At 40.8% G+C, this 27,950-nt stretch overlaps 1 protein-coding gene across 3 annotated transcripts in view; it reads right to left on the bottom strand.

Annotated features, from left to right (window-relative positions):
* Window positions 1-27,950, bottom strand: part of PCCA (propionyl-CoA carboxylase subunit alpha) — a 283,334-nt gene that overhangs the window by 2,754 nt on the left and 252,630 nt on the right. For all 3 annotated transcript variants that reach the window (XM_061996271.1, XM_061996282.1, XM_061996292.1), the window contains 2 exons: window positions 14,091-14,231; window positions 1,513-1,590 (listed from right to left, as the gene is read on the bottom strand). In XM_061996271.1, coding sequence (XP_061852255.1) covers window positions 1,513-1,590; window positions 14,091-14,231 — 219 coding nt within the window. The remainder of the gene's footprint in view (window positions 1-1,512; window positions 1,591-14,090; window positions 14,232-27,950) is intronic.

Raw genomic sequence — 27,950 nt, 5'->3', positions numbered from 1 at the left:
TGGGAGAAGTACAAGCAGACTTTTACATCACAGGCTCATGGACCACAGCACACCTCTGTGGGAAAGGGAAGGTGAAAGTCAAAACCAAAAGGAGGTGGGCTGGAGGAAGAATGGCATTTCAGTTACAAATACTCACTAGTTAAAGCCAGTGGATGTAAAGAGCAGCAATAAGGGGTTAAACAAAAGAAGCAAGGAGGAAAAAAATAAGTGCTGGGAAATATTAATCAAGTGAGAAAATATATAGGAATTAATGCATGAAAGGAAATAATGAGGTGGCAATGAGCAGCAATGTTAGAGCAAAAGGAGAGAGTACGTTCTCCCACCCTCTGGGATTTTTTTTCCTGCAGACCCAGTTTTGCACCAGAAACCCTGGAAGAGGCAAAGCCCCGGGTCCCAGCCTCGGTGTGGATTTCAGTGCTCTGCCAAATAAGCCTTTCTCGTAAACACACAAACAGTCCTTGGCATAGAGGCCCAACCTTGAGATCTCAGCGAATCCTGCCAGTGACTAACCTCATCCCTGCCCTGGAAAGTCAGGCTCCTTGCTGCCTCCCTCTGGGCTAAGGGATCTTGCACTGAGGCTCGCTTTGTTATTTCTAACGGCAAAATGGCAGTGCTTCAGGGAGAGCAGGTGGGCTTGTCCCCAGCAGAGAAGGGCTAGGACAAGCTAGGAAATACAAGATGGACGAGAATACATGATCCAGATCCAGACTCTGCACTCCTTTTGAAAAGGATGGAATCAGAGGCCCATGTCTGGGTGACAGTTTCAGGCTGTGAATTATAATCTGGCACAGGGATGCTCTGAGGCCCTGACTATGGGGGCTGACAGTCCCCAGACCAGATGGGGTTTAAGGCATGCCCTTGTCATATAAGCTTAACCAGCTCCAGGCCCAGAGCTCTGGTTTTGGTACATCCTGTGCTGCAGGAGAGTCCCTGCTCAGGGGCTTGCTGCAACACTGATTCCTCAGAAGCAAGATACCACAATGCACAGCCTTGCAAAGCTTATTACATTTGCAGATCCAGGCTTCATATTTAACACAATAATAACAAAAAAATCGAATTTACTTTTCTCATCTTCCTGCAAAAGCATTTTCTATGCCTCGTCCTGAGTGGGTTTGTAATGTCAAACTGTTTGCCATTAATGAATTAACTGGCAAAGAGACCTCTCTTCTTCAGTTGCTTTCTGGAGAGAGGGAATTTGGAGAAACCATCTGCAACACCTTTCAATTCGACTTGGCATTGTAACATCATAGAAAACAAATCATTGAGGAGAAAAAGAGTTATATGAATTTCTGAAGCCAGTAAAAGTATTTCCTGCTGTGCTATCTAAGGCTCGGAACTACTTAACAGCATTCACAGCAGATGCAAATGTTAAAAACTAAAGACATCTCACTTTGAAACACTTACAACAATCACACTTAATTCCTTAACAACCAGAATCCTCTTTTTTTCTTTTAAAAACTCTATCCTATTTGACAAGTTGCATATGGTTTTAAGTGACCCAAGGTAGCTTACCTTGCCTGTTTTAGCAGCAATCATACTGTTCTGCATTTTCATTGCTTCAATTACACAAATCTCTTGACCTTCTGAAACCTGGTAAAATTAAAGCGGTACAAAATGAGGAGAGAGGATTTGAAATGCTCTAAGTGTGTATGATTCTTCTGGAAAATAAAGGGATTATTTCATTAAATGCTATAAAAGCTTTCATGACACAAGTCAAGTCAGTCAGCTACATAGTCACGACGCAAACCACACTCACAGGTCACAGAGTTGCTTTTGACACAACCGGCATCGAAAGAGAGAAAAACCTATTTAAAACTATCACCCCAGGCAAACCTGAAGGGCTCCTCTCTCATCCATCCCATCCATTCAGCTCCAGCTTCTACAGTTCACATTTCACATCCACCACAGTTCGACATCAATTAAATCCAGAGGAAAAATTAAGTCGTGCAGGTTTGGCCGAGGAGCCTTCGCTTTGCTTCCCCGGCGCAGATCCCGTGCATACGAATCCTGACTTGGAAGCCAAAACTTTCTTGGCACGTATCAGGGGGATCATGGGCTGGGAGCTCCAGCAATACTCAAGGGGCTAATAACAAGCAGAAAGTCACACCTCTGCATGAGGCAGCATCTGGATGGTGGCTGATGACTTCAGACTGATGGCAGGGAGGCTGCCTCTGAGGAAACCACCATCTCTCGTCCACAGCGGAGGCACGGTGGAGGTAAAACCATTATTTTCACCACAGCTGATAGCTCTTGAAAGGAAACATTCAAATTTCCCCTTTCTGCTTGTTTGCACTCTACTAACAGCTGTGCCTAAGCTCAAGGTGACCAGTAACCCACTGGGCCACTCTGCTGGGCTCCCTGTGCCTCCCAGTCAGAATCTCCCTCCAGTGTATCAGATCACACTGCGCAGAGGAACCAGCCACTCCAGACTTTACAGTGCAGGGTGGGGGATGCCTGTACACGAGGGGAAAGCCATGGGATTCAGAATTTATCTCTGGTGTAACCAAGACATCCCATGAAGATGATACATGCTGGAGAAGGAAGGGCACTAGGCCTGACAGGCCAGCATTTGGGACTTGTACTTGTAGGTCCCTCCTCAGGGACGCCTGGCTCCGAGGGCCCACTGAAAGCCTTTGCATTAGTCTCTTTTGCAGATCTACTCTGCCATTCGCTCATTCTCACAAGCAAGCTTGGGATGTGTTCACTCTGATGCCAAAGTTTCATTAAAGAAGGTAACTAGAGACTGGCAGAGCTGTGGTTTATGCATCTCTCTACGTGCCGGTGCCCTCAAAATGTGTTTGTTTATATCCAGATATATATACACACATAGATATATTTCTCTAAATATATGCAAAATGAATAATACATATTTAAAGACAAGTGTGGCTCCCTTTGGAGGAACATACTGTCTAGCAGTCGGGTGTGAAGTCAGAGATCAAATGCACATTGTATGAAGCACATTCTGAAAATTTAAATAAAGCTTTTTCATCTAAAGAATACACTAGCAATGACTCCAAAGCATTGATGTTTGCCTGCGGATTCTGAGCGAGACAGAAGAAAAACATGTTATGCCAAAAGGTGCTTACACACCTTTTCTCCAACAGAGTGCCAACAGCAATGTGTGGCAGGCGTTTTGGGGTAAAGAAGTGTTTCCTATGGGAACAGGAACATGGTGTACTAACCGGATACAGAGAATAACCAACACCCAACACTTCACCTGCAGAAATTCCATCCTGAGCTTCAGGCAAGCATTTAAGTCATTAGCAGTGTCAAATTCGGTGAACAGTATCAAAGACTTGTTCTTTGTCCTCAATTATTTCCCCCCTATTCCCTTTCCCCTTCTTTTGTCTCCTTCCTTCCACACCTGCTGCTTTGCCTGTAGCCTTTGCCCAGCAGCTCTCTCCTTCTTGGCTTCTTTTCCTCTTCTCCCTATCTCACCATTCAGCTTTTCTTCCATCTCCTGTGAATTTTTCAGAAGTTCCTGAAGTGAAGAGGTAGCTAATGAATATCTACTTCTGTTGGTTTAGTTTGTTTGTTGGGTTTTTTTTTTAGGAAAAAAGGCAAGAGTTTTCGTTGGAGGGTTGCTTGGGGCTTTTTTGATATCATATCTCAGAAACAAATTCGCCCACTCTCTGGTTAAACTCAGCTCTGCTGAGTGCTAAGAACATGAGCCTCTGAAGATCGATGAAGACTATGATGCTAAGGAGTGTAGATCTGAATTTGGTGGCCTAAGTTCAAGGGCACAAGAAATTCCTCTCTTGTACCCCAGTACATTTCATCATGAAGGCCCATGGCTTCATCAGGTGGATGGCATGTAAATGAACCAGTTAGCAGCTCTCTAAACTGAATGTTTGAAACACATCTCCTGCAAAAGTACAGAATTGTCTTGGGAGATCGTAAGCACAGCACTGAAACGCCAGCAAGTCCATGAATCTAAATGTCTCCCCACTTTCTCAAAAATAAAGGTTTTGTGGTTTATATTACACCTGCTGGGCCAATGACAAAGGAATCGGTGTCTGGGAAGGAAATACCCCCCCAGCCCCCAACCCACAAGATATGTAGACAAAGTATCCAGTTAACATCTAGTCTTACTAATTTGGGAGGAATCAGGCACTTTCAGAAGGTACCAAGTGTGAAAATGCTGTGTCAGTACTTCTGATGGTGTGCAATTTGTTGAAAATTACCTTGGTGAAAGTGTCACTTAAGCACAGAAGTTTAATTACTGTTCTTATGTTAAACCTTTACAGCTCCGCTCATTGTGTTGCAAAGCGACAAATCCTAAAATTAGGCACTTGTATCTCCCTTCTCTCTTTTTCAGTCTTTTGGGCATTGTCCAATTTCTTTCATTCCATAATTGCACATATCCTTTTGCCTGTTATTTAGCCTGCAAATGAAAACCACAGCATGTGTACAAGTTCTTGCTTTCTAACTTATTTAAGGATTTATCTGGACCGTTTTTAACGTGGCGTTTTCATCGAATAAGTTCTTTCTTTCAGCGATGGTAAAGCAATGTAAACCACCATACTTTACATTTCAGTCTAGAGAGGTCTCAGTGATGACCCAAATCTGTCAAAACAGGCAAATAAAAATCAAACAACAAAAAAATCTGATTGACTGGAACCAAGTAAAATAAAAGAGCTCCTTTTCTTATAAGAAATTAAACCAGGGGATCTTTCTCTCAGGGTTACGCTACAGATGAAGCAACCTTTACATTGCTTGGAATAGAATCAAAATAAATGAGTGCTTAACTGTTAGCAGGAAGCATAACTTAACCTGCAGCCTGTATTACAGCTGTTCATTTCTACGGGACGCAGTTCAAAGTTGCTGTTTGGTTTTGTTCTCCACAGAGCAAAAAGAAAATTAAAAAAGAAAGAAAATAGAGAAAAAAAAAAGAAAGAAAATAAACAGACAAACAAAAGAGAAAAAAAAGGATAATAAAGTCCCCAAAGAGGGGGGCATTTAACGTCTTGATGTTGCTAACAATCCTGATGTGAATTTGGGACCAGTCGAGAGCACCGTCTGAATAACTTGGTGACTGCACGGTCCTTATTATCTCCTCTGGCCTAAAGGTTACACACAGGACAGGGAACTGTCTCCAGACGTTTCCCAACCAATCAGCAACTCATGACACGGCACAGGGTGGAAGCAGAATTTGGGAAGCAGCAACCCTCAGCCACTTTGATTGCATCTAGAGGAAGGCCCACAAAGACCTTAGAGCTCGGTCTCTTTAAAACAGAGCCACACAAAAAGACGGCGGGCACCCGAGGGCATTGCTACCACGGGATCTTTGTGAATATGGTACACTTTCCTCAGACTTTTGTGCGTCACCTGATGAAGACTTAATGGTTGTGACAGGACGTCTCCAATGTTAGGCTTACAAAATGGTCACAAGCCCCACAAGTCTTTCTGATAAACCCAATCGGCGCTGATGTATTTCCCCGCTCCCTGTCTAATTGGTGTAAAGTTTGCAGATCTGAACCCCCTATCTTTTATCCAGCTTGCTGCGTCCTCTCCTTTGACACGAGGTCAGAGTTCACATTCGCATCCGATTACGGCAGTGGCACTCATTAAGAGGCAGCCTGCCTCGCACCAAAAGCAGCTCGCTGGAAGGGGAACTCGGCCCATTTACTCAGCACATTTGGGCATTTTAAGGAGGCCTGAATGTCACACAGTATTGCTACGTTTTGAGGAGTTTCAGACATCTCCAGCTGATGATTAATTGTGAGTGATGGGAAATAAAATCCAGTAAAGCCAGCTGCTTGCCATGGTCGGCAAAATTACTATAATGGATATAGGCTGCCAATTTTCCAGTTTTACTGGCAAGTCTTCCAAGTGTAATTAAGGGAAGTTATAAATGATATGGAAATCTATCAAGTCCCATTTATTTTCAGAGGACTCTTTCCCCTGAGACTTTTATCTTCAAGCTTATAGTTGGCTTTGTTGTGCTAATGATTTAAACCACTTCTTATTTCTGATTAAAGCCCCCAATATCCTTCATAAGAAGTTAGATCCACTTCATTCAGAAGGATTTAAAGAAACAGAAACCCTTTTAAAGTTGTGTTTGTTAACCGTGCTGAGCTCTCGCTTTCTCTGTGGAGGCATAACAGACCATCCTCCATCTTAGGCACCTCGCTACCGTCTGGATTTCTACTTCCAACGAATTCTGGAGACTGGGAAAGATCTGGTGGAGGGGGGGAGGAAGGGAAAAAGAAGGAATAATAATAATAATAATAATAATAATAATAATAATAATAATAATAATAATAATAATCTACCATCAACAGAACCCCAACTTCCCTCCATATCCTAAATCCTCCAAAAACAAAGATCAAAGGTGCTGCCTTAGACACTAGGCACTTAGCACAGGGTGGTGTTGCTCACTAATGTTGTTTGATTTGGAATAAAAGCATGAAAATGATGTGCAAAGGCCTAAAATTGGAGATGTAAAGGATGACTGCACAGTATTCCATTTCTCAATTTCATCCTTCAGAGCCACAAAATGGGGGTGATACAGTTACTGGATGAGATTTACAGTAACAGCTGTGGTCTTCCCACACAAGGGAGGACCTTCTAATGGGCTAAGGTCTGTTTTGAACAGACGGGGAGTAGCAAAACAAGGTTCCCTATTAAGGGTGTGCAGTAATATTCCTGGTAAAGAAAATGAGTAGTGGTAGTCAGATTGCTTTAAAAGACCTAAACCTCCTTTCACTGTTAGAGAAAAAAAAACCCTCAATAAATTAAAACCCAGAGCTATTTTAGAAAGTGCTAACTGCTGAATAAATGAAAGACAAGTAAACGTTAAGGGTTTGTTTTTCCCTTAATCTCCTCGCTACAAACTGTAAAGAATGCATAGGAACCAGTGCCAGGGGCATATGGCTTTCTCCTGTGCTGAACATTCATACAAAAGACAGGTTCATCAGTCATTGGAGTATCTGGATAAAAAAAAAACATTAGCTCCTGATGGATGGTATTTAGAGCTTACCTGCTGCTAGGACATTACCAGAGAAACACAGGTTTTGAAACCCACATGACACTAGAAACTGCAGACCGTGAAATACCCGACGTGCGAGCGCGCTCGTAATGTTATACACAAAGTAAGAAATAAGCTATTTAAACCCTCTGCCGAAAAATTGGGCCCGTTGCAAGGAACCCTGGGTCAGCCCTACACAGGCCAATTAATGCACAGCATCTGCTGTATAGAAGCCGCGCATGAAGCACTTCCGAATGATTTCAGCAATTAAAAGAGAACTGTTTCCTGCCTGTTCTGACAGCAACTGTTTCAATGCAAGAGTGAGCACCAAATCATTGTGTGCAGCTGAAAAAATTAAGTCTTTCTCTTTTTTAATCTTGTGAAAAGGGGGTGGGAGGGATGAAGATTTCTTACGGAATCAGATCGTTCTTTTGTTGTCCGACATTCTGTTTTTCTGCCAAATTAGACAGAAGGCTCTGAGGGTTTACGGGGCCCTCTACAGTATCACCTTCTGGTGCACTTTGGCTCCCTAAAAAGATGGATCAATATCAACCCTGCTGATTTGCCTACAAAAGTGAAAATCCCTCAATTACGTTTTTAAGACCGTCATATTTAGAACACAGGTGCTCCGATGCGTAACGTTTTTAAGGCTCTTGGAGCTGACGGGGGTAAAAAAAAAGCAAATCAAAACGGCAGCCCTAAGCAAAAAAGATTCTACGTTTGGTTGAAAGTGAAGTGAGAATTGTATGTTTTTGTTATCTCCTTTCTCAGCTTTGGGGAGAAAACAGTAAATATCCCTCGCCGCTTCCACTATGCTGTGTCCCTGTTGAGCCTCCTAAGTAAGAAGGCAGGAGGGGATGAAACCCAGTTACCCTCTCTCGGAGCCTTCTGCAACATCATTACATTCATCTTGTTTATCCTTGTGCAAAACCACAGACCGGTGAATTAAGTATGCATTCATGATCCAAACCCTTATAAAGATACTGGGAATTTCATTTGTTTGTTTGTTTGTTGTTGAAACTTGGTCCATGCTGGTATCATTCCCTTCCCAGATTTTTTCCCTCTGACTTGTTGGCAATCTGGCGGCAAGCATCCAACAAGAAAACAAATCAAGGGGAATTGGATGAGCAGCAACTGAAATTCCTTGACATTGTCCATTACCATGTAAAATAATTAGTGCAGGTTTTCCCTTCTTGCCAAATTAACTTTGAACTACAAAGCTGCAAATACAATTAGCGGCAATTAATAGTACTTGACAAATCATTATTAAAACTTTTTTTGCCACACGCCTTTTCATGAACAAACCCAGGGATGGCACGTCCCAAATTCTGTGACCTCTGACTAACCAAAGGTCAGTGACGTCCCTCCCCCCGACAGCAATCAGCGCTGGTCATTGCACTCCCACTTATCCAAAACACACTTCCCCAACTGCTTCTGAGATCCCAGCGTGCCGGGGAAGTGATACTAAGGCAGAGCACTTCTGAGGGTGATTCTTGTCCCTCTTGGACAGAGGCAAGGCTTAGTTGCTGTCACAACAATCTTCATCAGGCGGCTTTTTTAGTAACAGCTAAAAAGTTGTTCACCGTTTGAAAAGGCAAAGCGAGCCAGTGGAAAACAAAAAACCTCTGAATTCTTTTTGGAAAGGACGGTAGTACTTTTCCCTTAGGAGGAAATTCAAATAGTATTGACTACTTGTACCTCATCATCATCATCAGAATAAGATCTCATTCTTAATTACACTGTACTCAAATGCAAATCTTAGCCTGGGTAATCACATAAAAATACAGAAGAAAAATCGATTCAAGTATTAAAAATTACATAAGTATGTTATGAGCAATTACTATAGTTAAGGGGAGGGGATGTTAATGTAGCCACAGTTATTATTTGGAGCTTCACGTTATAAGAATGGTGAAATATTTAAATATTTAATTAACTCTTGGAATTTCACACCTGTGAAAATGTTTGTTTACTGTCTACCTCAGAAAAATACACCGAATCATAAAAAATACATGAGGTTTGTGACCACATTTGGTCAAGTTTGCAAAGTCCTTTTAACTGAAAAATTGAGTTTATATTTGCTCTGGGATTGCTGATGAACAAGAGAGAGGAAAAGAAGTAAAGTAGGGGGGAAGGTAAAACAATACAAAGAAGGAAAAGAAAAGGTTGACACACATGAGAAAAAAAATGTATTTGAATTTAAGAATACGCTACTAAATTATTGATACCATATTTGTCTAAATAAAATGTGAAAGTGTTACTTAAGCAAATCCATATTTACTGTTTTTCCTGTTGTTATTTCTCTGTTATAAATTCCAACCAGTGTGAATTATAAGATACTATTTCAAAATTGTATTTTTTGAGATTTTTGAGGTGTGAATGACACATGATTTCAAACAACACTCAGCTGGCTGATGGCAACAGGTAGCTCTGTAACTCCACCTTTTCTTTCATGAGAATGGACAGCGTAGGGAGAAGCAGAATTTAGGAAACTGCTTTGTTTTGGTTTTTAGCAGTGAGCATTTCAGCAGTAGAGGTCAAGGAAAACATATCTCTTCCGACAGTAAGAGCTTTCCAAGGCTTGTGAAATGGAAAATTGTGGAGAAAGGTCTCATTTTTTTAACTATTCTTCTAAAGAGTAAGAAGAGAAATGGAAATAATGGGCATGCAACTGAACAGGAAGAGGACTGCAGCTTAAAAGAACAGGAACATGTTTAAAACGTCTTCCTTGGTTGTTTTTAAAACATGGAAATACTGGCAGTAACGTGGTTTTTAAGCTATACAGCTCAAAAAGCAGCTTTCAAGTGACCTGATTTTGAAACTACCGAGATAATTAGTTTTAAAGTTAACAGGTGACATCTTGATAGAAAAAAAAATCATCCCATGGAGTATCAATACCTATGGCTAACAACAGCACCCATTTGAAATGGTAAGAGAATTTGAAAGGAAAGGGAGTGGTTTGAATAGTGACAACTTCCAAAATCTGAGGAAATGTCTGAAAAGAGGAGAGGAAATTTAGATGCTTAGGTGCAAGTAATTCGCTGTCCTCTTCTTTTGGTCCTAGTCCTACAAAGACTGAGTACCAATGGGGTGTTCAACCTAGAAGTGCTTTCTTGTACATATTTATGGGTGAGGGGGAGATCATTAAAGTGATTTAGGCTGCCAGCACTGGTGTTAGCTTATTGACCAATGCTTGGCTTAGTAATGCCACCTGTTCCACCTAATTCAATTAATCTAAAAAAGACAAACAACCAACAAAAACGTAGAGCTGAAAGAAAAACATCATCGCATTCCCGACAGATAGAAAACTGAAAAAGCAGAAACTGTATTCATGGGTGAAACAAATAGCAAAGGCTATGAGGCAATCAATCAGGACAGTTAAGATCTACTTTTGTTGCTGTGGACAGTTCAGATGACCAGAGTCAGAATCAGTTGTGGGAGCTCTTTGGGTGGTTTGCCTTAAATGGGGTACGACAACATTGCTTTACCCCTCCATTAGGATTCTGAGCTTCCCCTGCTCCTGCAATCTCAGTGCACAGAATCTTACACGCACAAAAATCAAGCTGAGGAAACTCAGGATGAAGAAAAAATATTTACAAGTGCCTGCCCTTGAAGTAAAGCAGTGAATTTGTGCAGCTTCAGTCGTTTTTATGGTGCTGTATTTGTGGTAGTTGTGGTGAGATTAAACCACGTGCAGTGCCACCTCCACACTGGCAGAGAAATGCTGCTGTATGTTAGCAGGGCTGGCTTGTGCTGCCGTCGGTGTCAGGAGAAACAAAGCGAGTCCCTTACCTGGAGGTTTGAAGCCCAGTGGTTTCTCTGGCCCTTGGTGCCGTGGGGAACCAAAAAGTAACTCTCCCAAAACCAAATTTCATCCTTCCCGACAACAATCTACTTACAAAATAAACAGGCAACCACTCTCAACCCATCTCCCTCCCCCTCAAACTAATATTTCCTATATAACATGACTGTGTTACCATCAGGAATGGAAGCGAAATTTAAATCTTCATTCCCTAAATAATATTAGCCTTCTTTCCAGTCAGATTCCAAATCATTTTGTTGTTTATGCTGCTTTCTGCTTCTGAGAGCCTTCATTGTGTTTCTGGGAATAACTCAGTGACGACTAATTACAGTCTTCTGATCGTATGAAGGAAAATAAAGAAAGTAGAAAGTAACTAGAAAGCTAAAAGAAATTGGCAGCATCACAAGTTCTGCTTCTCTCTATACGACAAACAGCACTCCCCTACTGTGTCACTAAAATCTATAGATCATCTTATAGACAGACAAAAGAAAGCAAATTCCTGGCATATGTGGTATCTTTTGGCAAAAACAAAAATTACTTGAAAACTGCTTATCAGACCAGCTGGAGAGAGGCTGCTCACACAATCTTCTGTCGGGCTTCATCAGACCAAAGTATTTTTACAGCAACAGCAGCCCAATGAGAACACTTCAGCTTCAAGGAAAAACAATGATACATTGAGTGGGGAAAACTAAGGCTGAGATCAGCGTTGCCTTCGCATTTGGCTAAGGACACACAGAGAGGGACTAACAAACGCCATATGCTTTACCTGACCAGGCGTGCTGCCCTAGAGCTGAACCACAGGCAAGAAACACAGCTCTGCAAGGGTGGCCCTTCAGACAAAGATGAGATGTCCCTCTCTAGGAGTTTCTTCAGTGTTTGCAAAGTTACACCTGAAGGAAGGGTACAGCAGCCCAGCTTCCCATGCTGCTGACCGCTCTGAGAGCATCCCTCTGTGAAGCGTGACACTCTCGCGGGGACTGTGCTGTACTAACACTACTTAGCATGGATCACAGGTTAGGAACATGAATCACAGGTTAGGAGAAAACAAGCTCAAAGTAGCTAATGACCAGGCAGTTTTATTGCTATCAGCAGCAACACCTGAGTGGAAGGATGGACAACTACTTCCGGCTCTCCTGGTTTTCATCTGTGCCATTTTCACGTGCTGTGCTGTGTCGTGCAAATCTGAGCTGCTAAATCCAGTTGCAAACACAGAACAGGAGCTACTTAAATTCCCATTTCTCCAGCACACTAAAGAAATTAGACTTTTCCCAAGCAGTGCAACAAAAAAAGCTGTATTTATCAGGGAGCTGCAGTTCCCTGCCCATCACATCTTGAACAGCTGTAGTGAGTGAGATGGTTTCTGACGGACAGCCAAGACATGTAATCTGAATCACACCATCCTACCGCTTATTCAGCGCCCATAGCTGATGCCACCCTCCTCTCACTTGCTGCCTCGTCTTTTTTTTTGTTGCTGTTAACGTTTTGACACTAGTCTTGAAAAGGGAGGATTTAAGTTAAACCCCTTTTCAATAACGCAAATGTGTTTTTGCAATTAAAGCCACACAATTAGCATTGACAAGCTCAGGTCAGCAGAAGATAGATTATGCCGTTCAAATGCTCTGCCACTCAGTGCCTCCAGCAAAAAGCTGCAGGAGAGGAGACGGGAGGGGGGGGGGAAAGAAAGAAAATCTCCACACATTATTTAACAACTTGTGCTCTGTTGCACTGCATCACTTGTGGATTTGTGAAGGGAGGTTCACTTATTTATTTATTTACTTAAAATCCCTTCGGCTCTGGCCTCCTTCTCCACTGGTTCTGTTCCTTCAAGACGACGAGAACTGTTCTTCAGGGCAAGAAGGCTGGTGACATTTAGCAGAACTATCTTCTCAAAAAAAAAAACCTTAAGCAAATTAGAAGAGGCTCAAAATCCTTTCCTTAAAAGTGCTTGCCTTCATTCTTCACCCAGAAAAAAAAAGGGTTTGCTTAAGATCTCCCCCACTCAGCCACTGCCTAGACACAGAAATCACGGATTTCTCCATCCGTGAGATGATGCAGTGATTAATTTTAATTGTGTGCTACTGGTTTTAAAGGTATAAGCAGTGTGTGTGCACGTGTAGATCACAAAGTCAGAAAGCTAAGTGCAGAAGCCAAAAAAATTCTCTCCTGCTAATTTTTACTCGGCTGTACTCGGTTGTGTATTTTCTCAGAAATGTCTTTATTTCACTAACACAAAATATTTGCACCCACAGATCTTTAATACTAACACGATGACACCCTTCTCTCTGTAAATAGACAGAAACAACCATATATTCTAAAATCAAAAGTGCCATCATAGCAAAATGGAAGATTTGAGATCCTGATCCCATTTCTACGTCATCTCTCAAGAAAATCCAGATTTCATTGCCATAAATTCTGAACTCTGTGACTAAAGCTTTCTGCTTCCATTATATTTGCCACATACGTGCTTATGGCACCATTTAACTGGCAACAGTGCTTTAAAATCCATCTGCAGAATCTGATTCAAATATTCCCAAGTCTGCCACTCCATAACTTTCAGTGGGTATGAGAGGTAAGGGCCCTGATCTCAGAAATAATGTATGGTACAACGTGGTAGAATTTCATATAAATCTGAGTCCAAGCAGACAGTTACATGTAACTCTAAAACACTGCATTTACATTTGCTTCCAGTTCAATGTGGTAAGCAACACTGGAAATCCCTAGGATTGCTCTATTGTCCTTCTGTACGTCAAGTTTATTCCTCCTGTAGGACAACAGAGTGGCCATAAGACTGGAACTTCAGCATTGAATTCCCAATTCAGGAAATTCATATGTCTTGCAAACTGTCAACATGGGGATTCTTCAGAAGAAAAAAAAAGGGGAGGGGGGGAGGAAGCTGAGGGAGAAGAAAGTTAAATATCTATTCTCTGTGCCTTATGTTTAGTAATATTTTCATTGTTTCAGGGCATAAAATCAACAATCCCCTCCTGCTAGCACTAACAGCATATATATACGTATGCATATTTACATGCACATATGCACACACACCATTTTTTTCCCCCTGTCAACGCATTTGTGCTACAAAACCAAGCTATTTGTCGAGTTTCAGCTGTGGACTTGTACTCAGCTGATTTTCTTTTTAATTTAAACAGTGTTTCCTTTCAATATGAAAAGCAGCACACATCCTTCAGCACACTTTATTCTACAGGTGACAAAAAAAAACCCACAAAACCCCAACTTGTGACCTGTAGTCGCACTTGCACCAAGGAGAAATTTGTGTGGAATATATAATGAAAATGCAGATATATGGAAGACATTTCTTACCGTGTCCCCAGGCTTGACAGAAACTGCCACCACTGCTCCAGGCATGGGAGATCTCAAAATGCTGGAGGTGTCCTCTGCTGCTTTCTCTGGCATGTACTTACTCAGCTCTGCAGCAACCTTCGTCAGTATTTGTAATTTGTACTAAAGAATGGGAAGAGGAACATTTTAGAAAACTGCACCTTGGTGAATTCCAGTCAATAATCTCCATTATTTTATGGCACGTTTTTATATAACACAGCTCTTCTCTATTCTTCATAGGAGTGTCTAAAAAAATATCACCGATTGAAATCTTTACTCAGGGTTTCATTTTCAGGATGCAGAAAGAAAAACACGCAACTCCAACCCGCAGCAATGAGCACATGAAAGGAAAGAATAAAGTACGGCAAAAAAATGCCAAGATCCTTTTAAAAACTGGAGGCAGAGAGGGGAAATACAAATCTAAAACCCATAAATATCCTTATGCTCAGTGGACACTATCTGTAGTGGAAAAAGGAATTTTGAAGGGTTCGTTTCCAGTGCTGTGTTGCATTGGAAATTGACCTTTTGGAAACGCCTGCCAGATTTTCAATGACACCATCTATGTTAAACATTACTTTTAAAACATTTGCATTTTCATCTCTATTTAATGTTTTAAGTAACTCTCTTAGATTTGGCAATCAGGACACAATTTCACTTGCTTTTTTTTTTTTTTGCACCCATGGGGGGGAATTATGGGCCATTGAGGTTGTGCTGAATATACTTTTCTATGACAAAAACCAGAGTGATTCTCTGCAAAAATGCAGAGTGATCTGCATTGAGAAAAACAAAACAAAAAGAACCTCTTCTCTAGCATGTTTTATAGTGATTAGAAACGGAAAAGTCCGAGAGCATCCCTTTATAAGAAAACCCTTCTGAAAACCCGTGTTTACACTAATTTCAGCTCTGGGCTTTCAGATTTTAAAAAGTTGTAAGTGCTTTGACAGATAATTCCTCGGGATCAGGCAGTGGTGGGCTCCCCGGTGTCCCAGCGCCCTTGGAACAGAATACCAAAGCCAGTAGATGGCGGCAGGGCTCTGCGACAGGCTCCTGCCAAGGCCAACTGGGTGCAGACCAGCACTGAGCTCCATCCATAATTTAAACAAAGGTTTTAATAAGCAGCACGGGATGAACCGCATTTACAATTCAAATGGATATTTTGCTGATGTAAAGTTCAACACCTTGCTTCGAACAGTATGTTTTCCTCCAAAACAATTAGGTATTGTTTTATTAGCAATAAAAAGTCTTTACTTTTCATTTTTACACGGACAGAAAAAATCCGATACCCTTATGGTGAAGGTAAAGGGGGACTTTTGCCTTCTGCTTCTGAAGAGTAGGACAAGGCACTTAGAAACACACGCAAAAGGTGATTAACTGTGCAATGACACCTTTAAAAAGCAGCTTTCAAAGCCAAACTGGAACAACGTAAGGAAGGATTATCATCCTCTATCAATGGCGTTTGGACACACAAGAGTCTGTGCAATGAACAGTGCAGCCGTTCACTTAGAAATACTCGCTTCTAATCAGAAATGCAAGAAAATGGTTAAATGAACCAATCCACTGCCCCAGTAAATGTAATAAAACACCCCATCAATAACCCCTGAAGCTCTAAGTGGCACCAAAAGATTTGAGAACCCATTCCCAAACTGTGTGTCTCGGTTACAATCGAGATGGCACAAGGAAACCAGCACCATTTTGTATGCAAAAAGCTGCTGCAACTCCAAGCCTCCTGCAGGCATCATCATGACAATTAAGACTGTGGCACTCACATTTTCCAACCCAAAATACAGCTCATTCTCTCCCTACACAAGTAACTACGTTTAATGCAGTGTGCTCCTTCCAGTTTCTCTTTCTAAAAGTAAGGTGTGTGTGTGTGTGTGCGCACACATGCACTTGCATGTATGCTGTAGGAAAAGAGGAGGTGATGCCTATAGGAGATTTGATGACATGAGTTACAAATAGAATTGCAGCAGTGTGACAAGTCAAATAATAACATCTTATGCATGTTTCTTTACTCGAGTGTCTGTTTTGCAATCAAGACATACAAGTGTCTGCCAGTTTCTGAAGGATATGATCCTTAAGTGAAATTACTGTGCAAATAAAAGCTTTTTACTCCTATTAAAATTCATCTGAGTCATAAGTGGCAAGGAAAAAAAGCTTGCAGAGTGTATTCTGCTGTCAATCTAATAAACATTCTGAGCAGAGGGACTATTTATCAAAGATAAATTGTACTTAAAAGTCCTTCATTAAATCTATGGGGGGGAATATAATTACACCAAATTGCACAGTTTCAGTATCCACGGTTAGTGTCTTCTTTGTACCCAGAGTTTGAAAATAAAAAAGACCCAAAAAAAAGGAAGAACACAGAAATAAGTTAGATTTGTGGATTGTACTGTTGTCTCTTGCAATAGACTATTTTGATATGATTTCAAAGGATTAGGTTTAGATGCCATTTCGGTTTTTAAGCCACGTATAACACTTCTCAGCTGCCCAGTTTCAAAACTGAAGCGAAAGACAGACCTTCTGCATTCATCTGGGTTAAGATGGCAGGGACTGAAATGCAGAATTCCCTACACGCTCCACAATGTACAGCAGCGCGGGCAAAACCATGTTCCTCAGTACGCTGCACTTTAAAGCTCAGTTCTCCATACCAAGTTAAAATATCCCTACCAAACATTGTTTTTACTATCTTTATAGTTTTCATATCTTTTAGATTCCTTTCTCTGCAGGACTCCTGCTTTGCTTGGAGTGAGATGCAAGAGTCAGTACACTCAAAGCTTCAAAACGCAGGTCTTTGTTATTGATGAGCTGTTCCTTTTCCTTTTGTATTTGTTTATTGTTCTTTAGTCTGTTTGGGGGATAAGCAAGTTACTGTAATCAAAAAGTAAAAAATAACAACAGTAAACTTCTGGGGAAAAGCCTTTTTTGGCACAGAGGGTTCAGGAATGACCTTTTGGAATGCAACAAGACAAAGCTGCAAAGAATGATTCCTTCTTTAAGATTATCTTTGATGTGTTTCTGCTGTTGGCCGGGATCCTCTAAATACCTGCATAACTGTCCCTTTGTAACACAGTTTCTTAACCAAAATGGGGGGAGGGGTGTGAGTTGTGCAAGGGGAGTGCAGGGGGCTGTCACCTAAGCGAGGGGCAGCCCGCAGCTGAATGATAGTCAAGAGACTCTCTGGAAGACCAGGTCAAAGGAAACCCGCCTGTGCCGCTGTAACAAAGACAATTAAGAACATACCACGATTGTTCATGACGTGATTAACACCGCTGACATGATTAACACTGCCTTTGATTTAGCAAGGAAAACGCTCAACATATAAAGCAGAAGTTTTGATACACCACTGAGTGCAGATAAGGTTCACGGTTGGGGTTTTTTTCCTCTTTATCCTCAGGAAGATGAGGAGATGGGAGAAAGAAGGAGCATAAATTGGGGAAGGCTACAAAGTTTGAGTTATAAATACAGACAAGAAGGTTTGCACTGGCCTAAACCAGAAGAAACATCTGTTGGGAGTCATAAATAGATGGCGGCTGGACTCTTGGAGTAAGGAAATCTGCTAGCCCTCAGATCTGTGCTGATGAGCAGTTGTCACCAGCCACTGCTCCACTCTGCAGGGTTTCAGAGCCTAGTTCTGTCAGCAAAAGTAAAGACAACAAAGAGGTACCCGCAAGAAGCTTTTGATGACATAGAAAACAGGTGTTTCTCTTCCACAAGACTGTTGAGAGTCCACAGTTGACAAAAATTATAGTAGGTAAAAGTGATGTTACTTAATAGTTTTCTAAGGGTAACAGTATCCCCTCCTACCTTTCCCTCTAAATGAATTGGCTGTGTATGTAACACAAAACTACCTTTTACAACCAAATCTCCATGACAAAGAATAAAAAAGAAAAAAAAAGGTGAAATAGCAGTGCAAAGGAGTAAGGAGCAGAAAAGGAAGCAACCACAGTGAAAATTATGCCTTGGGTTTCATGGAGTTTTTTTGGAGATATATCCATACTAATTCCTCAAGTCAGTAGACAAGAAGTAGATATGCTGCTACAAAAAAAAAGGTAGCCAGGACACATTTGACCCCCATCTTCACTTAAAAAGAAGTTCTGTACTTTGCACAGATATGATGAGTGAATCATGTACAACAGATTATTGTAAACCTTCAGTAAAATGCTCAAAACTGCACCCTTTTACATCTCACATTAGTTTATTAAACATGATCTTCCCTATATACCTGAAAGTTATGTCCCTAGAAACTGTAAGTGTTCAAGCTCCATTGGAGATTTTACAGAGCAATCTAATGTATCACTACCCAGATGTTACTTCCAGCAGCATTTGGACTGCTGACCAGATGTGGATTTTCAGTGTGTTTTACCCTAAACATTCGACCATGTTTTTCAAACGTCTGTCATTCTCCTGGTCAGGAAGGGTGAAAATCTTATGTAGCTCAGATTTCAGAAGAGAAACTGTCTGCTGTGAATCTTCATTATTTTCACTCACCTCCCAGTCTCATTTCTTGTACCAGCGAGATTTATTAACTGTGGTCACCCAAGTTCCCTTTGTACCTTCCCAATCCGTATCCTCACTCAAGTCACTTTGCTGTTGTCACCTGCAGTTTGACCATCCCAGAGTCACAGGTTGTCCTGTATTCATTCAAAGCAGTGCTATGCAATGTTCCAGCCTGAAAACAATGAGCATGCTGCCCTTTTTATTAACTATTATACGTCTTAACATCGTGACCATACCCTTGCTTAGATTTCCACCATGGCATCTAAACAGGAAAACCACGTATCTATTTCGTATTATTTGAAGGTGTCGGGCATCACCTTCTTTCAGATCCAAGGCTTTCTAACTCAACAAGGAGATAAATGACATTTTGCAAACCATGGAGGCTTTTTCTTTTTCGAGCTCAGAGTTCTAGAGCTAATTTCCTTCCACAGGGAGGTGGTGAGGGCTGGCATTAACACCTGCACAAAATAACAGCACTTTTAGTCTAAGGGAGGAGCAGACACTCAACATGCTGAGGAGACAGTTTAAAAAAAATAAATAAAGTCAAAACAGAACAGCCATAAAAATCACAAGCTTTTAGTAGTAGCAAAAGAAAAGGAGGAAAAAAAAAGAGAAGCCTCACCACCATATAGTACACACTCCAGCAGCAGAAACTTAATTAGACTTGCAATTCGGCCACATTTCCCACTTTCCATTCCTTGTGTGATAGATAATTAACACTCAAGAGAAATCTAACAAGGGTTAAAGACATGCAGAAAAAAAACCCAAACAAACCCAACAACGCATATTCCCTCCACTTCAAACTAAGGCTGAAGAGGCAGAATCAGAAAACGTACAGACTGAAAGCTTGGAGAGGTCCTTCTCTTGGAGCTCGCACGCAGCCGAGCAAGGTGCAATGAGGAGGGAGCGGAGGAGCCCTGCTACAGCTGCAGTCGCTGGAGCAGGCTGTTAGCATAATGCTTTGACAACTCCATCAGCGCAGTCTCAAGGTAGCTGTCAATCAGGATGCATCATTTAATACAACAGCACACTAAGGATTTTCTCCTACAACCCACATGACAGCGCATCTACAGCTCTATTTATATCAGCGCCCAGTTGTGTTTACAATGCTGTTGTAATTAGAAAGGATGCAACAGGCAGCAATATTATTCAGATTTCCATTTTGCCTTGCTGCCATGTAAAGTGCGATCTTGCTTCGCAGAGTCATGCTAAATGACAAAAGCGCTATTTTCTTCAGCCTCTGCGCTCAGACAGCACTTCATTTGCAGCTATCTATAATTAGATTAATGGTGTAGTGCCGTACAAAGCAGGCCCACTTCACATCAGATAGCATATGAATTAGGACAAACACTTATTTCAATTCCAGGCAGAGAAAGCAGTGACTGGGGTATTTAGCATACCCTTTATGGTGGAATGAGATGTTAATTGTGTACCATTACCTCTAAACTGCTTGCTTGTTGTATAAATCACTGTGCTAATTGATGCAGAGATAGAAACGTAGCCACAGGCAAGAAAGCAAAGGAATGAGAGCTGAAGATGGTGGATAAAGGATTATCGAGTAAAACCATATGGAGATGAGGTTCCTTTGAATCCTGCCCACAAGCACTACTACTATGAACTACAGGGAAAAAGAGTGCTGCACTGATGCCTAAGGTAAAAAACCCTAAATATATATATTTTACATCACCATTTCAGAGCAGAATCTCAAAGGTGAATCTGAGCCAAACAGAAAACTGAAGAACAAATGTGTGTAATAAACCTCAACACATGCTTCCAAAAGACAAGCAGTAGAGTAGGCACGACTTTAGAAACAGTTGCCACACTGCCCAGGTTTTGGGGGGCTGTGTTAGTAAGTTACACTTGAAAACTATTCAGAATAGACCTTCCCCTGACACATCTGTGGACTAGAAATTCTGTCTCATTAAACAGAAAGGGTATCTGTTGTAAAAACAACAACAAAATAAACCCAAACAAATCAGGAACAAATAATTTAAAAAACCCACACACCCAAACAACAACAAAAACGCAAAAACAAACACAAAAAACTCCCACCTAAACCACACAGGAACTCCCCAAGAAATCCTCAAAACGTTCAAGTGGCTACTGGTAAGTTAAATACAGTAATAAGCACAAAGAAGGAAAGTAGCTTCATACATCTACAGTAACAACTACACATATTCTAGCCCATGCATATAGAGAGACAAGAATCACAGAATCTTAAGAAAAGCCCCAAAAACCTCCCTCCATGTACTCGGCAAGTAGGAGAGTGGAAGCCACGAGTGGCTGTGTCAGCACCAGGTCGAATGAAGCCTGCTTTCTCACAGATAGAGTTTGCAGTTGGTTGTCATCTCTAAAACAGCATTACAGCCACAGAGGCATTCATAGCCACACTCCCCAGCATAGACTCTATTACCTTAAATAAACTGTGAGTTTGACCAAACCCTCTGCTCACACTCCCTACACCACTCAGAGTTGCAGCTGTCTCCTCTAGTTGGACATTTCCATTCATGAAATGGGTTGGTTAATAATGTTTTTTGGACTCCTCTGCTATATTTGGCTGAAGTGGATCATTTGAGTGAAAGTTACTGGGGAGATGGGAGACAAGAACACATGACAAACTTCCAGCACGTCCACCTCAGCATTGGCTTCCTGGCAAAGGTGGCTAAAAACAGCATTTAAAAGAGGAAGATGAACCCCATCTTAAGCACCATATCCACTGGGTGACATGCTCACCTTTGAGTTATGCTTCTTCCCCTCCAGAAACTGTAAATCTATTTGACAGCACCTCCGTTCTGCAGAAGAGTAGCTCTGGTATGCACACTGGAGCCAATGCCACTGCACTCTAAATCATCTCCCCTCTGCCTCCAAAGTGTTATATAAAACTTTTTTCTGAAGCTCTGTGTTCAGAAAACTTGGTTTGAACTTGTACACAACTAAGACTTAGCTTTCTACTTTGATCACGAACAAAATGCCAAGACAAAGTGTTAGCAAATAAAATACTACTCCATGTCCTGTTCTAAGAAAATACATTGCACTCACTCACAACATGATTGTGAGAGCAAATGCTGATTTTCAGCCACAAGCTCTAAGATCTCAGTACAGTGAAATACACTTCCGTCAAAAACAAGGTATCTTCCCCACTACTCTTCAGTGTTTGATTCTGTCTTACCTTAGAAGAGCAAAGAGAATGCATTACACCTACTAGATATCTCGCTGTTCTAATGTTCACTAAAAAGAGCAAGATGCTGGGTTTTCCAACCTTTTTTTCATTTTCTTTCTCAGTTTTCTTACTAATAGTAGCTAATTATTACTTGGGGGTGGCAGTGTGAAGTGTTGCAGTACCGTTTCTTGACCTCAGTTCCCAAAAAAATACACATAACAAATATATATGTACACAAGGGAGGGCTTAGGGGTGGACAGTTACCCGTTACAAACAAGCAGCACTAATGCACAAATTAGTGCTTGCTGCAAAAACAAACAAATGGCAGAAGAGAATCACATAATTCTTGACAAAGTGCTTCACTCACTTTGAGAGGAACCTTTGAATTATTTTCAACCCAATACACCCCACAGGAGTAAGTAGAGTGATGTTAAAGACAGCCGTCACTGTTTTGAAATGACAGTACAGTTCAACAGTTTAGATTTTGGTGGCCAGACATACAAAGCCTGTGCAGTACCCTTCCTTTACCATTGAAGCTTACAACTTTAAGGAAACACTAGATACATCTGTCCGATCAACTGGACCTAAGAAACAAATGGCAATAGAAAAAAAACCTGTGTTGACTACTTTGAAGTAACACCTCCCAAGTGTGCGGCTAGTTGACATAAATGGAAAGAGCTGTGAAGCTATGTAACAGTCCTGTTCCTAATCATTAATCACTTTTTTTTTAGACCATTTAAACTAGCCCATTAGAGCCTATAGCAAAATGCCAACACTCCCATCACTTGCATGTCAGCAGTGCTGGTGTTAACAGGAGAAAATATATGGTTTCTATGGCTGTGCCCCAGTTCCACAACATTTGCTACCTTTAATTGAAAAAGGCAGTTAAACACAAGGTAAATCATTCAGTCAGCTAAGCTGTTTAATAACACATAATTGATAATGTCAATATGTTACAGTAACATAATGCATCACTTTCATCACTCTTAGCTTTAAGTATGGCCAACTTATACTTCAAACATTTACTTTGTATCTGCCACTTAATGAAAAACCTGGAGGGAACTGCCTTAAAGTACCACATGTGCAACATACATAGGACACACTTCACTGCCTCAACTTATCTGCTGCTTGGTTAGAAACAGGTTCCTGACACGACACTTGCAACTTTGTGAAAACAGTTTATTTACTTCATTGTTTTTTTGTCTCAAAACAGCCAAAGCTCCTCTTGAATAACAGATGTTTCACTAATCAAATCTGTTTGGGAAAAAAAAAAAAAGAAAGAGCCATGCAATAATCTGGCAACTGAAAAGCATCTACTTGTTTTCTGGAATATGTTCCAATCCTCCAGGCTTTTCCCTAATTTTTTACATGTAACCAGTCTAACAGTAGCCACTTAGGACCCATTGCTCTGGCAAATCACATGCCTAAGTGTTTACAGAACTATACTTCCTAAATACAGAATATGATGTGGAGTAGGAAAAAAAAAAGTTGAATCTTACCCGCTACATGCAGACAGTGTGGTTAAACTTGACTAACCCCTTTGTACAATACAGTGGCTTTCAGTATGTATTAATTTTTTTAAAAAATATTTCTACAGATATTTTAAATGACCAAGAACATTTGACCTGTTTATTACATAACAATAAATATGCAACCACTGACAAGAACTCTCTTTGTTCTGTAGTCAAGAACTAGCAGATGGTTGCAAAATGGGATGGTTGTGTTTTTTTCTTTAAAAAAAAAACAAAAAACAAAAACAAAAACCCAAACCAAATAGAATTTTAAAAACCCCCAAGACAAACAACAACAAAGTGCAATCAACTTTTACTGACTTTACTGACCACTGTTACCAGATGCATGCAGGGAAAGAAGTTGATTGCAGAATCACAAAATGGTAAGGGCTGGAAGGGACGTCTAGAGATCATCCAGTCCAATCCTCCTGCTAAAGCAGGTTCACCTTGATCAGGTCACACAGGAACACACAACCAGGTGGGTTTGGAAAACCTCCAGAGAAGGAGATTCCACACCCTGGGCAGCCTGTGCCAGGGCTCCCTCACCCTCACAGGAAAGAAGTTTCTCCTCACTTGTTCAAGCCGAACTTCCTGTGTTCCAGCTTATGACCATTACCCCTTGTCCTGTTACTGGGTACTACAGGAAAAAGACTTGCCCCATCCTCTAGACATTGATTATTTAGCTATTTATAAGCATATAATAAGGTCCCCTCTTAGTCTTCTCTTCTCCAGGCTATGCAGACCCAGATCTCTCAGCCTTTCCTTGTAAGATGCTCCAGTCCCCTGATTATCTTGGTGGCCCTGTGCTGGACTCTCTCCAGAAGTTCCCTGCCCTCTTGAGCTGGGGAGCCCAGAACTGGACACAGGACTCCAGATGAGGCCTCATCAGGGCAGAGTAGGGGAGGAGCAGAATTTCTCTTGACCTGCTGGCCATACTCTTCTTGATGCATCCCAGAATGCTATTGGCCTTCTTGGCCACAATGGCACATGGCTGGATCATGTTTAGCTTGCTGCCCACCAGGTCTCTCTCTGCAGAGCTGCTCTCCAGTAGGTCACCACTAGCCTGTACTAGTGCATGGGACTGTTGCTCATCACTTGCCCTTGTTGCACCACATGAGGTTTTTCTCTGCCCAACTCTTAAGCTAGTCAAGATCCTCCTGAATGGCAGCAGAATCTTTGGTCTTATGAACCACTGACTTAGTGGTAGCAGGCAGGACAAAATGGGAGGCAGGCCACTGGGTACCTGCATCACCTGCATGTTTACTGTAATATTTGTTTGCCCTCAGATTTCAGTTGTATCGCAGACAAAATGACTAGGAGGGCTCAGTATTCTGAAAATAAAATATTCTGCCTCATACATAGCTGCTTGCCCTCCTCCTGCTCTTACAACTGAAGATGAACTATAGGTAGTTGTAATGATATCGCTATGCCCAAGTCTTCAAACACCTTTCAGAGAGAAGTTCAACTGGAATTCACTGTCTGAGGAGAAAAGTTATGCAGCTGTCCAACTAATAAAGGTTGCAATGAACTGCACTGGCCACAGGTGACTATCAAGTTGCCTGTGTGTCTTGCAAGAGTAATGGATTTTCACAACCTTAAAAAGCAAGTTCATTGCTATGGAACTGTGCCAGGCTCACAAAAGTAACCTGAAGAGTTCAGTTTAACTGGAAACCTGGGTGATACATATATAACAACTGATAAAAATGGAAAAGCCAACAAAAATGAATAAAACCATAGTCCAAATTATGCAGCAGCCCCATACCTGTAGGTTAGATACTATTTTCCAAACTAGTTCATTTTGGTTAACTACAAATATTTAAGTTTTTCAGTAAGTTGAGTTAGGAAGTATTTTTTGAAAAGTATTATCTCATTTGGGACACAATACATCCACCTCTAGAAAAAACAAAAACCAAACACCAACTACTGAGTAGAATTTATTCATGCAAATGCTGCTTCATTTCTAGACCCCAGTGTTTTCCCTCCTCTGGGTGGCCACGCTCTCTTCCTTTCAAGCTCAGCAATACTTTTGGCACCCACTTAAACAGAAGAAAAAGTAGAGCAGAGGGGCCTTTCATTCATTGTAAGGTTACCTACAACCATACAGAACATTTAGACAGGTCTTATTTTCCACTGACTGCAAAAATGGGTTTAGTCTGTATGTTTCATAGGGAGAAAATTGCAGTGCAAACTGACTTTTTTCACAGCTTATAAAGCTTTCCAGTGGTTGGGCAAGCACTGGTTAGAGCTTGGTCTGTTAATTTGCTTTGGAGTGCTTCCAAACACTACTTGGTAAGCCACAGCATCTTTCTGTTTTGTTTCATTGAGCAGGTAACATGATGATATCTAAAACTGAAGAAAACAGTGTGTGGAAAGCCAAAGCCTTCTTACAGAGATCCGATTCAGTTTAGAAATATGGATTTAGGGAGGCTAAAATACAAAGCTCCTCGACCTGAGTAAATCCAGATGCATTTGTAAGGCTGTTGCAAACTCAAAATTCAAAGCAGGAGTCTAAATGGTCATGAGGAGAAGCTGTGGAAAAGGAGTGACCACATGTATAGCTACTCAAGCCACCTAAGATGGTGCAGATTTACATAAACTGACAATCTCTTCTGTATGTCTTCTTGCCACAGACACTGTGCTCTTCCACCATGGCAATTACACAGCCTGGCAACTGATTTAGGGGTTTTAGTAGCATTACCATTCAGGGTTAAAGAGGGGCTTTAAATCCTGGATCTGGTTTTGTCCAGGACTTGTTTCTTAACAGTAGTCTCACTGATTTCACTAAGTTCATGGTCTCGCTAAAGACAGTTCAGAGCGAACTTTCAATTCAAAAAGAACTGAGTTGTTTTGCTGGACATCAACATGAACATATCTGCTTGGAAAAAAAAATCTTGTGAAAAATGTTTTCCTTGCCATCTTCTTCAGAGTGGGACTGGTGAAAAACTACTAATAAATACAGGGAAAGTTGAGTTGGCTCTACTTTTTCACTCCTCAGTTTAAGGAAAGTCAGTTTTTATTTCAGAGGCAGCAAAATTAAGAAAAAAAAGACTACTGGTAAGGTTATGAAAATCCATGAAAAAGCAACAATTTTATGATATGTAATAAAATATTTTTAAAATTGTATTTCTTAATTATAGTGGATACTAAATCATCATGAAAGTCTCAGCAATAGTGCAGCTGCAGTATCAGTATTATACCCATTTCCTACCACTACATTTCCAGGGATCATTTCATGGCATTAGGATGGACATCTACATCAGCCATAGATGCACATTCTCTAATTCAGAAATACATGCTGTTACATCTATGATCACTAGCAGTGCTATTCATGTAGGACTTAAAATGCTCTTTTATGCTAGAGACTAGTGCTTTTATATATCAAATCTTCATGACAATCTTTGCTATTATCTAAGGGCTAGATCCAATAAAAAACTTACATACCCAAAGAAGGACAATTAGGCTAAACTGAACCACCTAAATCCAAAATGCCAATGCAAATCCCCAATCATCTGTCACCTAATACTGAAGGTATTTACCTTCTCTCCTCCTTCTCATTTTAAAATACATCTTTAGAGTTCTGCTGCTGCATCTCCTCAAAACCAAGTAATACACTAGTTCCTTCTTCGAGGCCATATGTGATCCAGAAGACAGGAAAACAAGGTCCAGTTCTGCTCCACGAATCATCTCTACATTTTTCTTTCAACTGACATCGCATATCATACATAAAATATAGCAGAGTAGACAAGAAAAAAAATAGAAAATTTGTCATCAAAAGGATAGTAAAAAATGAAAGAAAGGAAACTCTCGAAGACTAGCCTCTTATTTCCAGCTTTAAGTACCCATGTAGTCTAATGTATCCCTTACACGTGTTGACGAATCGAACAACTATTTCAAAAACAGGCTTGTATTTAGAAATATCTCACTTGCACAGATACAAAGTTAGTATTTGCCAAACACACATTAGACAATTTAAGGACTAATCTGTCTTAGCTCAAAGCCACAAGACTCACATAAAAGGTTCAAGTAAGAAGGAAGTCCTGGGAATCATTTACCAGGGAACAGCAACATTATTCAGTGGATTTGTAACCAGGGATGAAGTGATGAACATTATCGTGTGCAATTATGCTTGATGTGACAGCAGAACGCAATCAGTCAAACAAACTTTAGAACAGAGCACCTCAGTTAGCAACTTGTAACCGCCGGCCCAAAGTTATTAGCTTGTGAGCTTTGGCCACTACTTCATAATTGATCTAACCCCTGTCCTCAAAGCAATGTTTTGAAGTTGTTGGCTAAAGTGATTTAGTATTTGTTTTTTAAATTAGACTAAGTTTTTGTGAGGCATTCAGAGCATGGAGTATATTGATCTCCGTATTTTCATCTCGGCTCCTGACTCCATTTTTGACATAACAATTAAAGGATCTCATGAAACTGTTTCAGACTATGAAAACAGTGAAAACAGTGCAGAAAGAAGGCTAAGAATATTTCTTTAAATGCAAATGGAACTCATTTATTCTTGAATAAATATTTTATCAGTCCTACTCTTCACAATCATTTTTTTATGCCATGCAACGGCCTTATACGCAGTTGCCATTACAGGATTTCTTTTAGAGATGCATTTTATACATGTGATCTATCTTACTATGCATCCAAACTATGTTTATTTCTCACACCAGT

Source organism: Colius striatus, chromosome 1 (genome assembly GCF_028858725.1).
Source record: "Colius striatus isolate bColStr4 chromosome 1, bColStr4.1.hap1, whole genome shotgun sequence".
Lineage (NCBI taxonomy): Eukaryota > Metazoa > Chordata > Aves > Coliiformes > Coliidae > Colius > Colius striatus.
The sequence above is the reverse complement of the archived record's forward strand: the minus strand, read 5'-3'. Positions and strand labels throughout refer to the sequence as shown.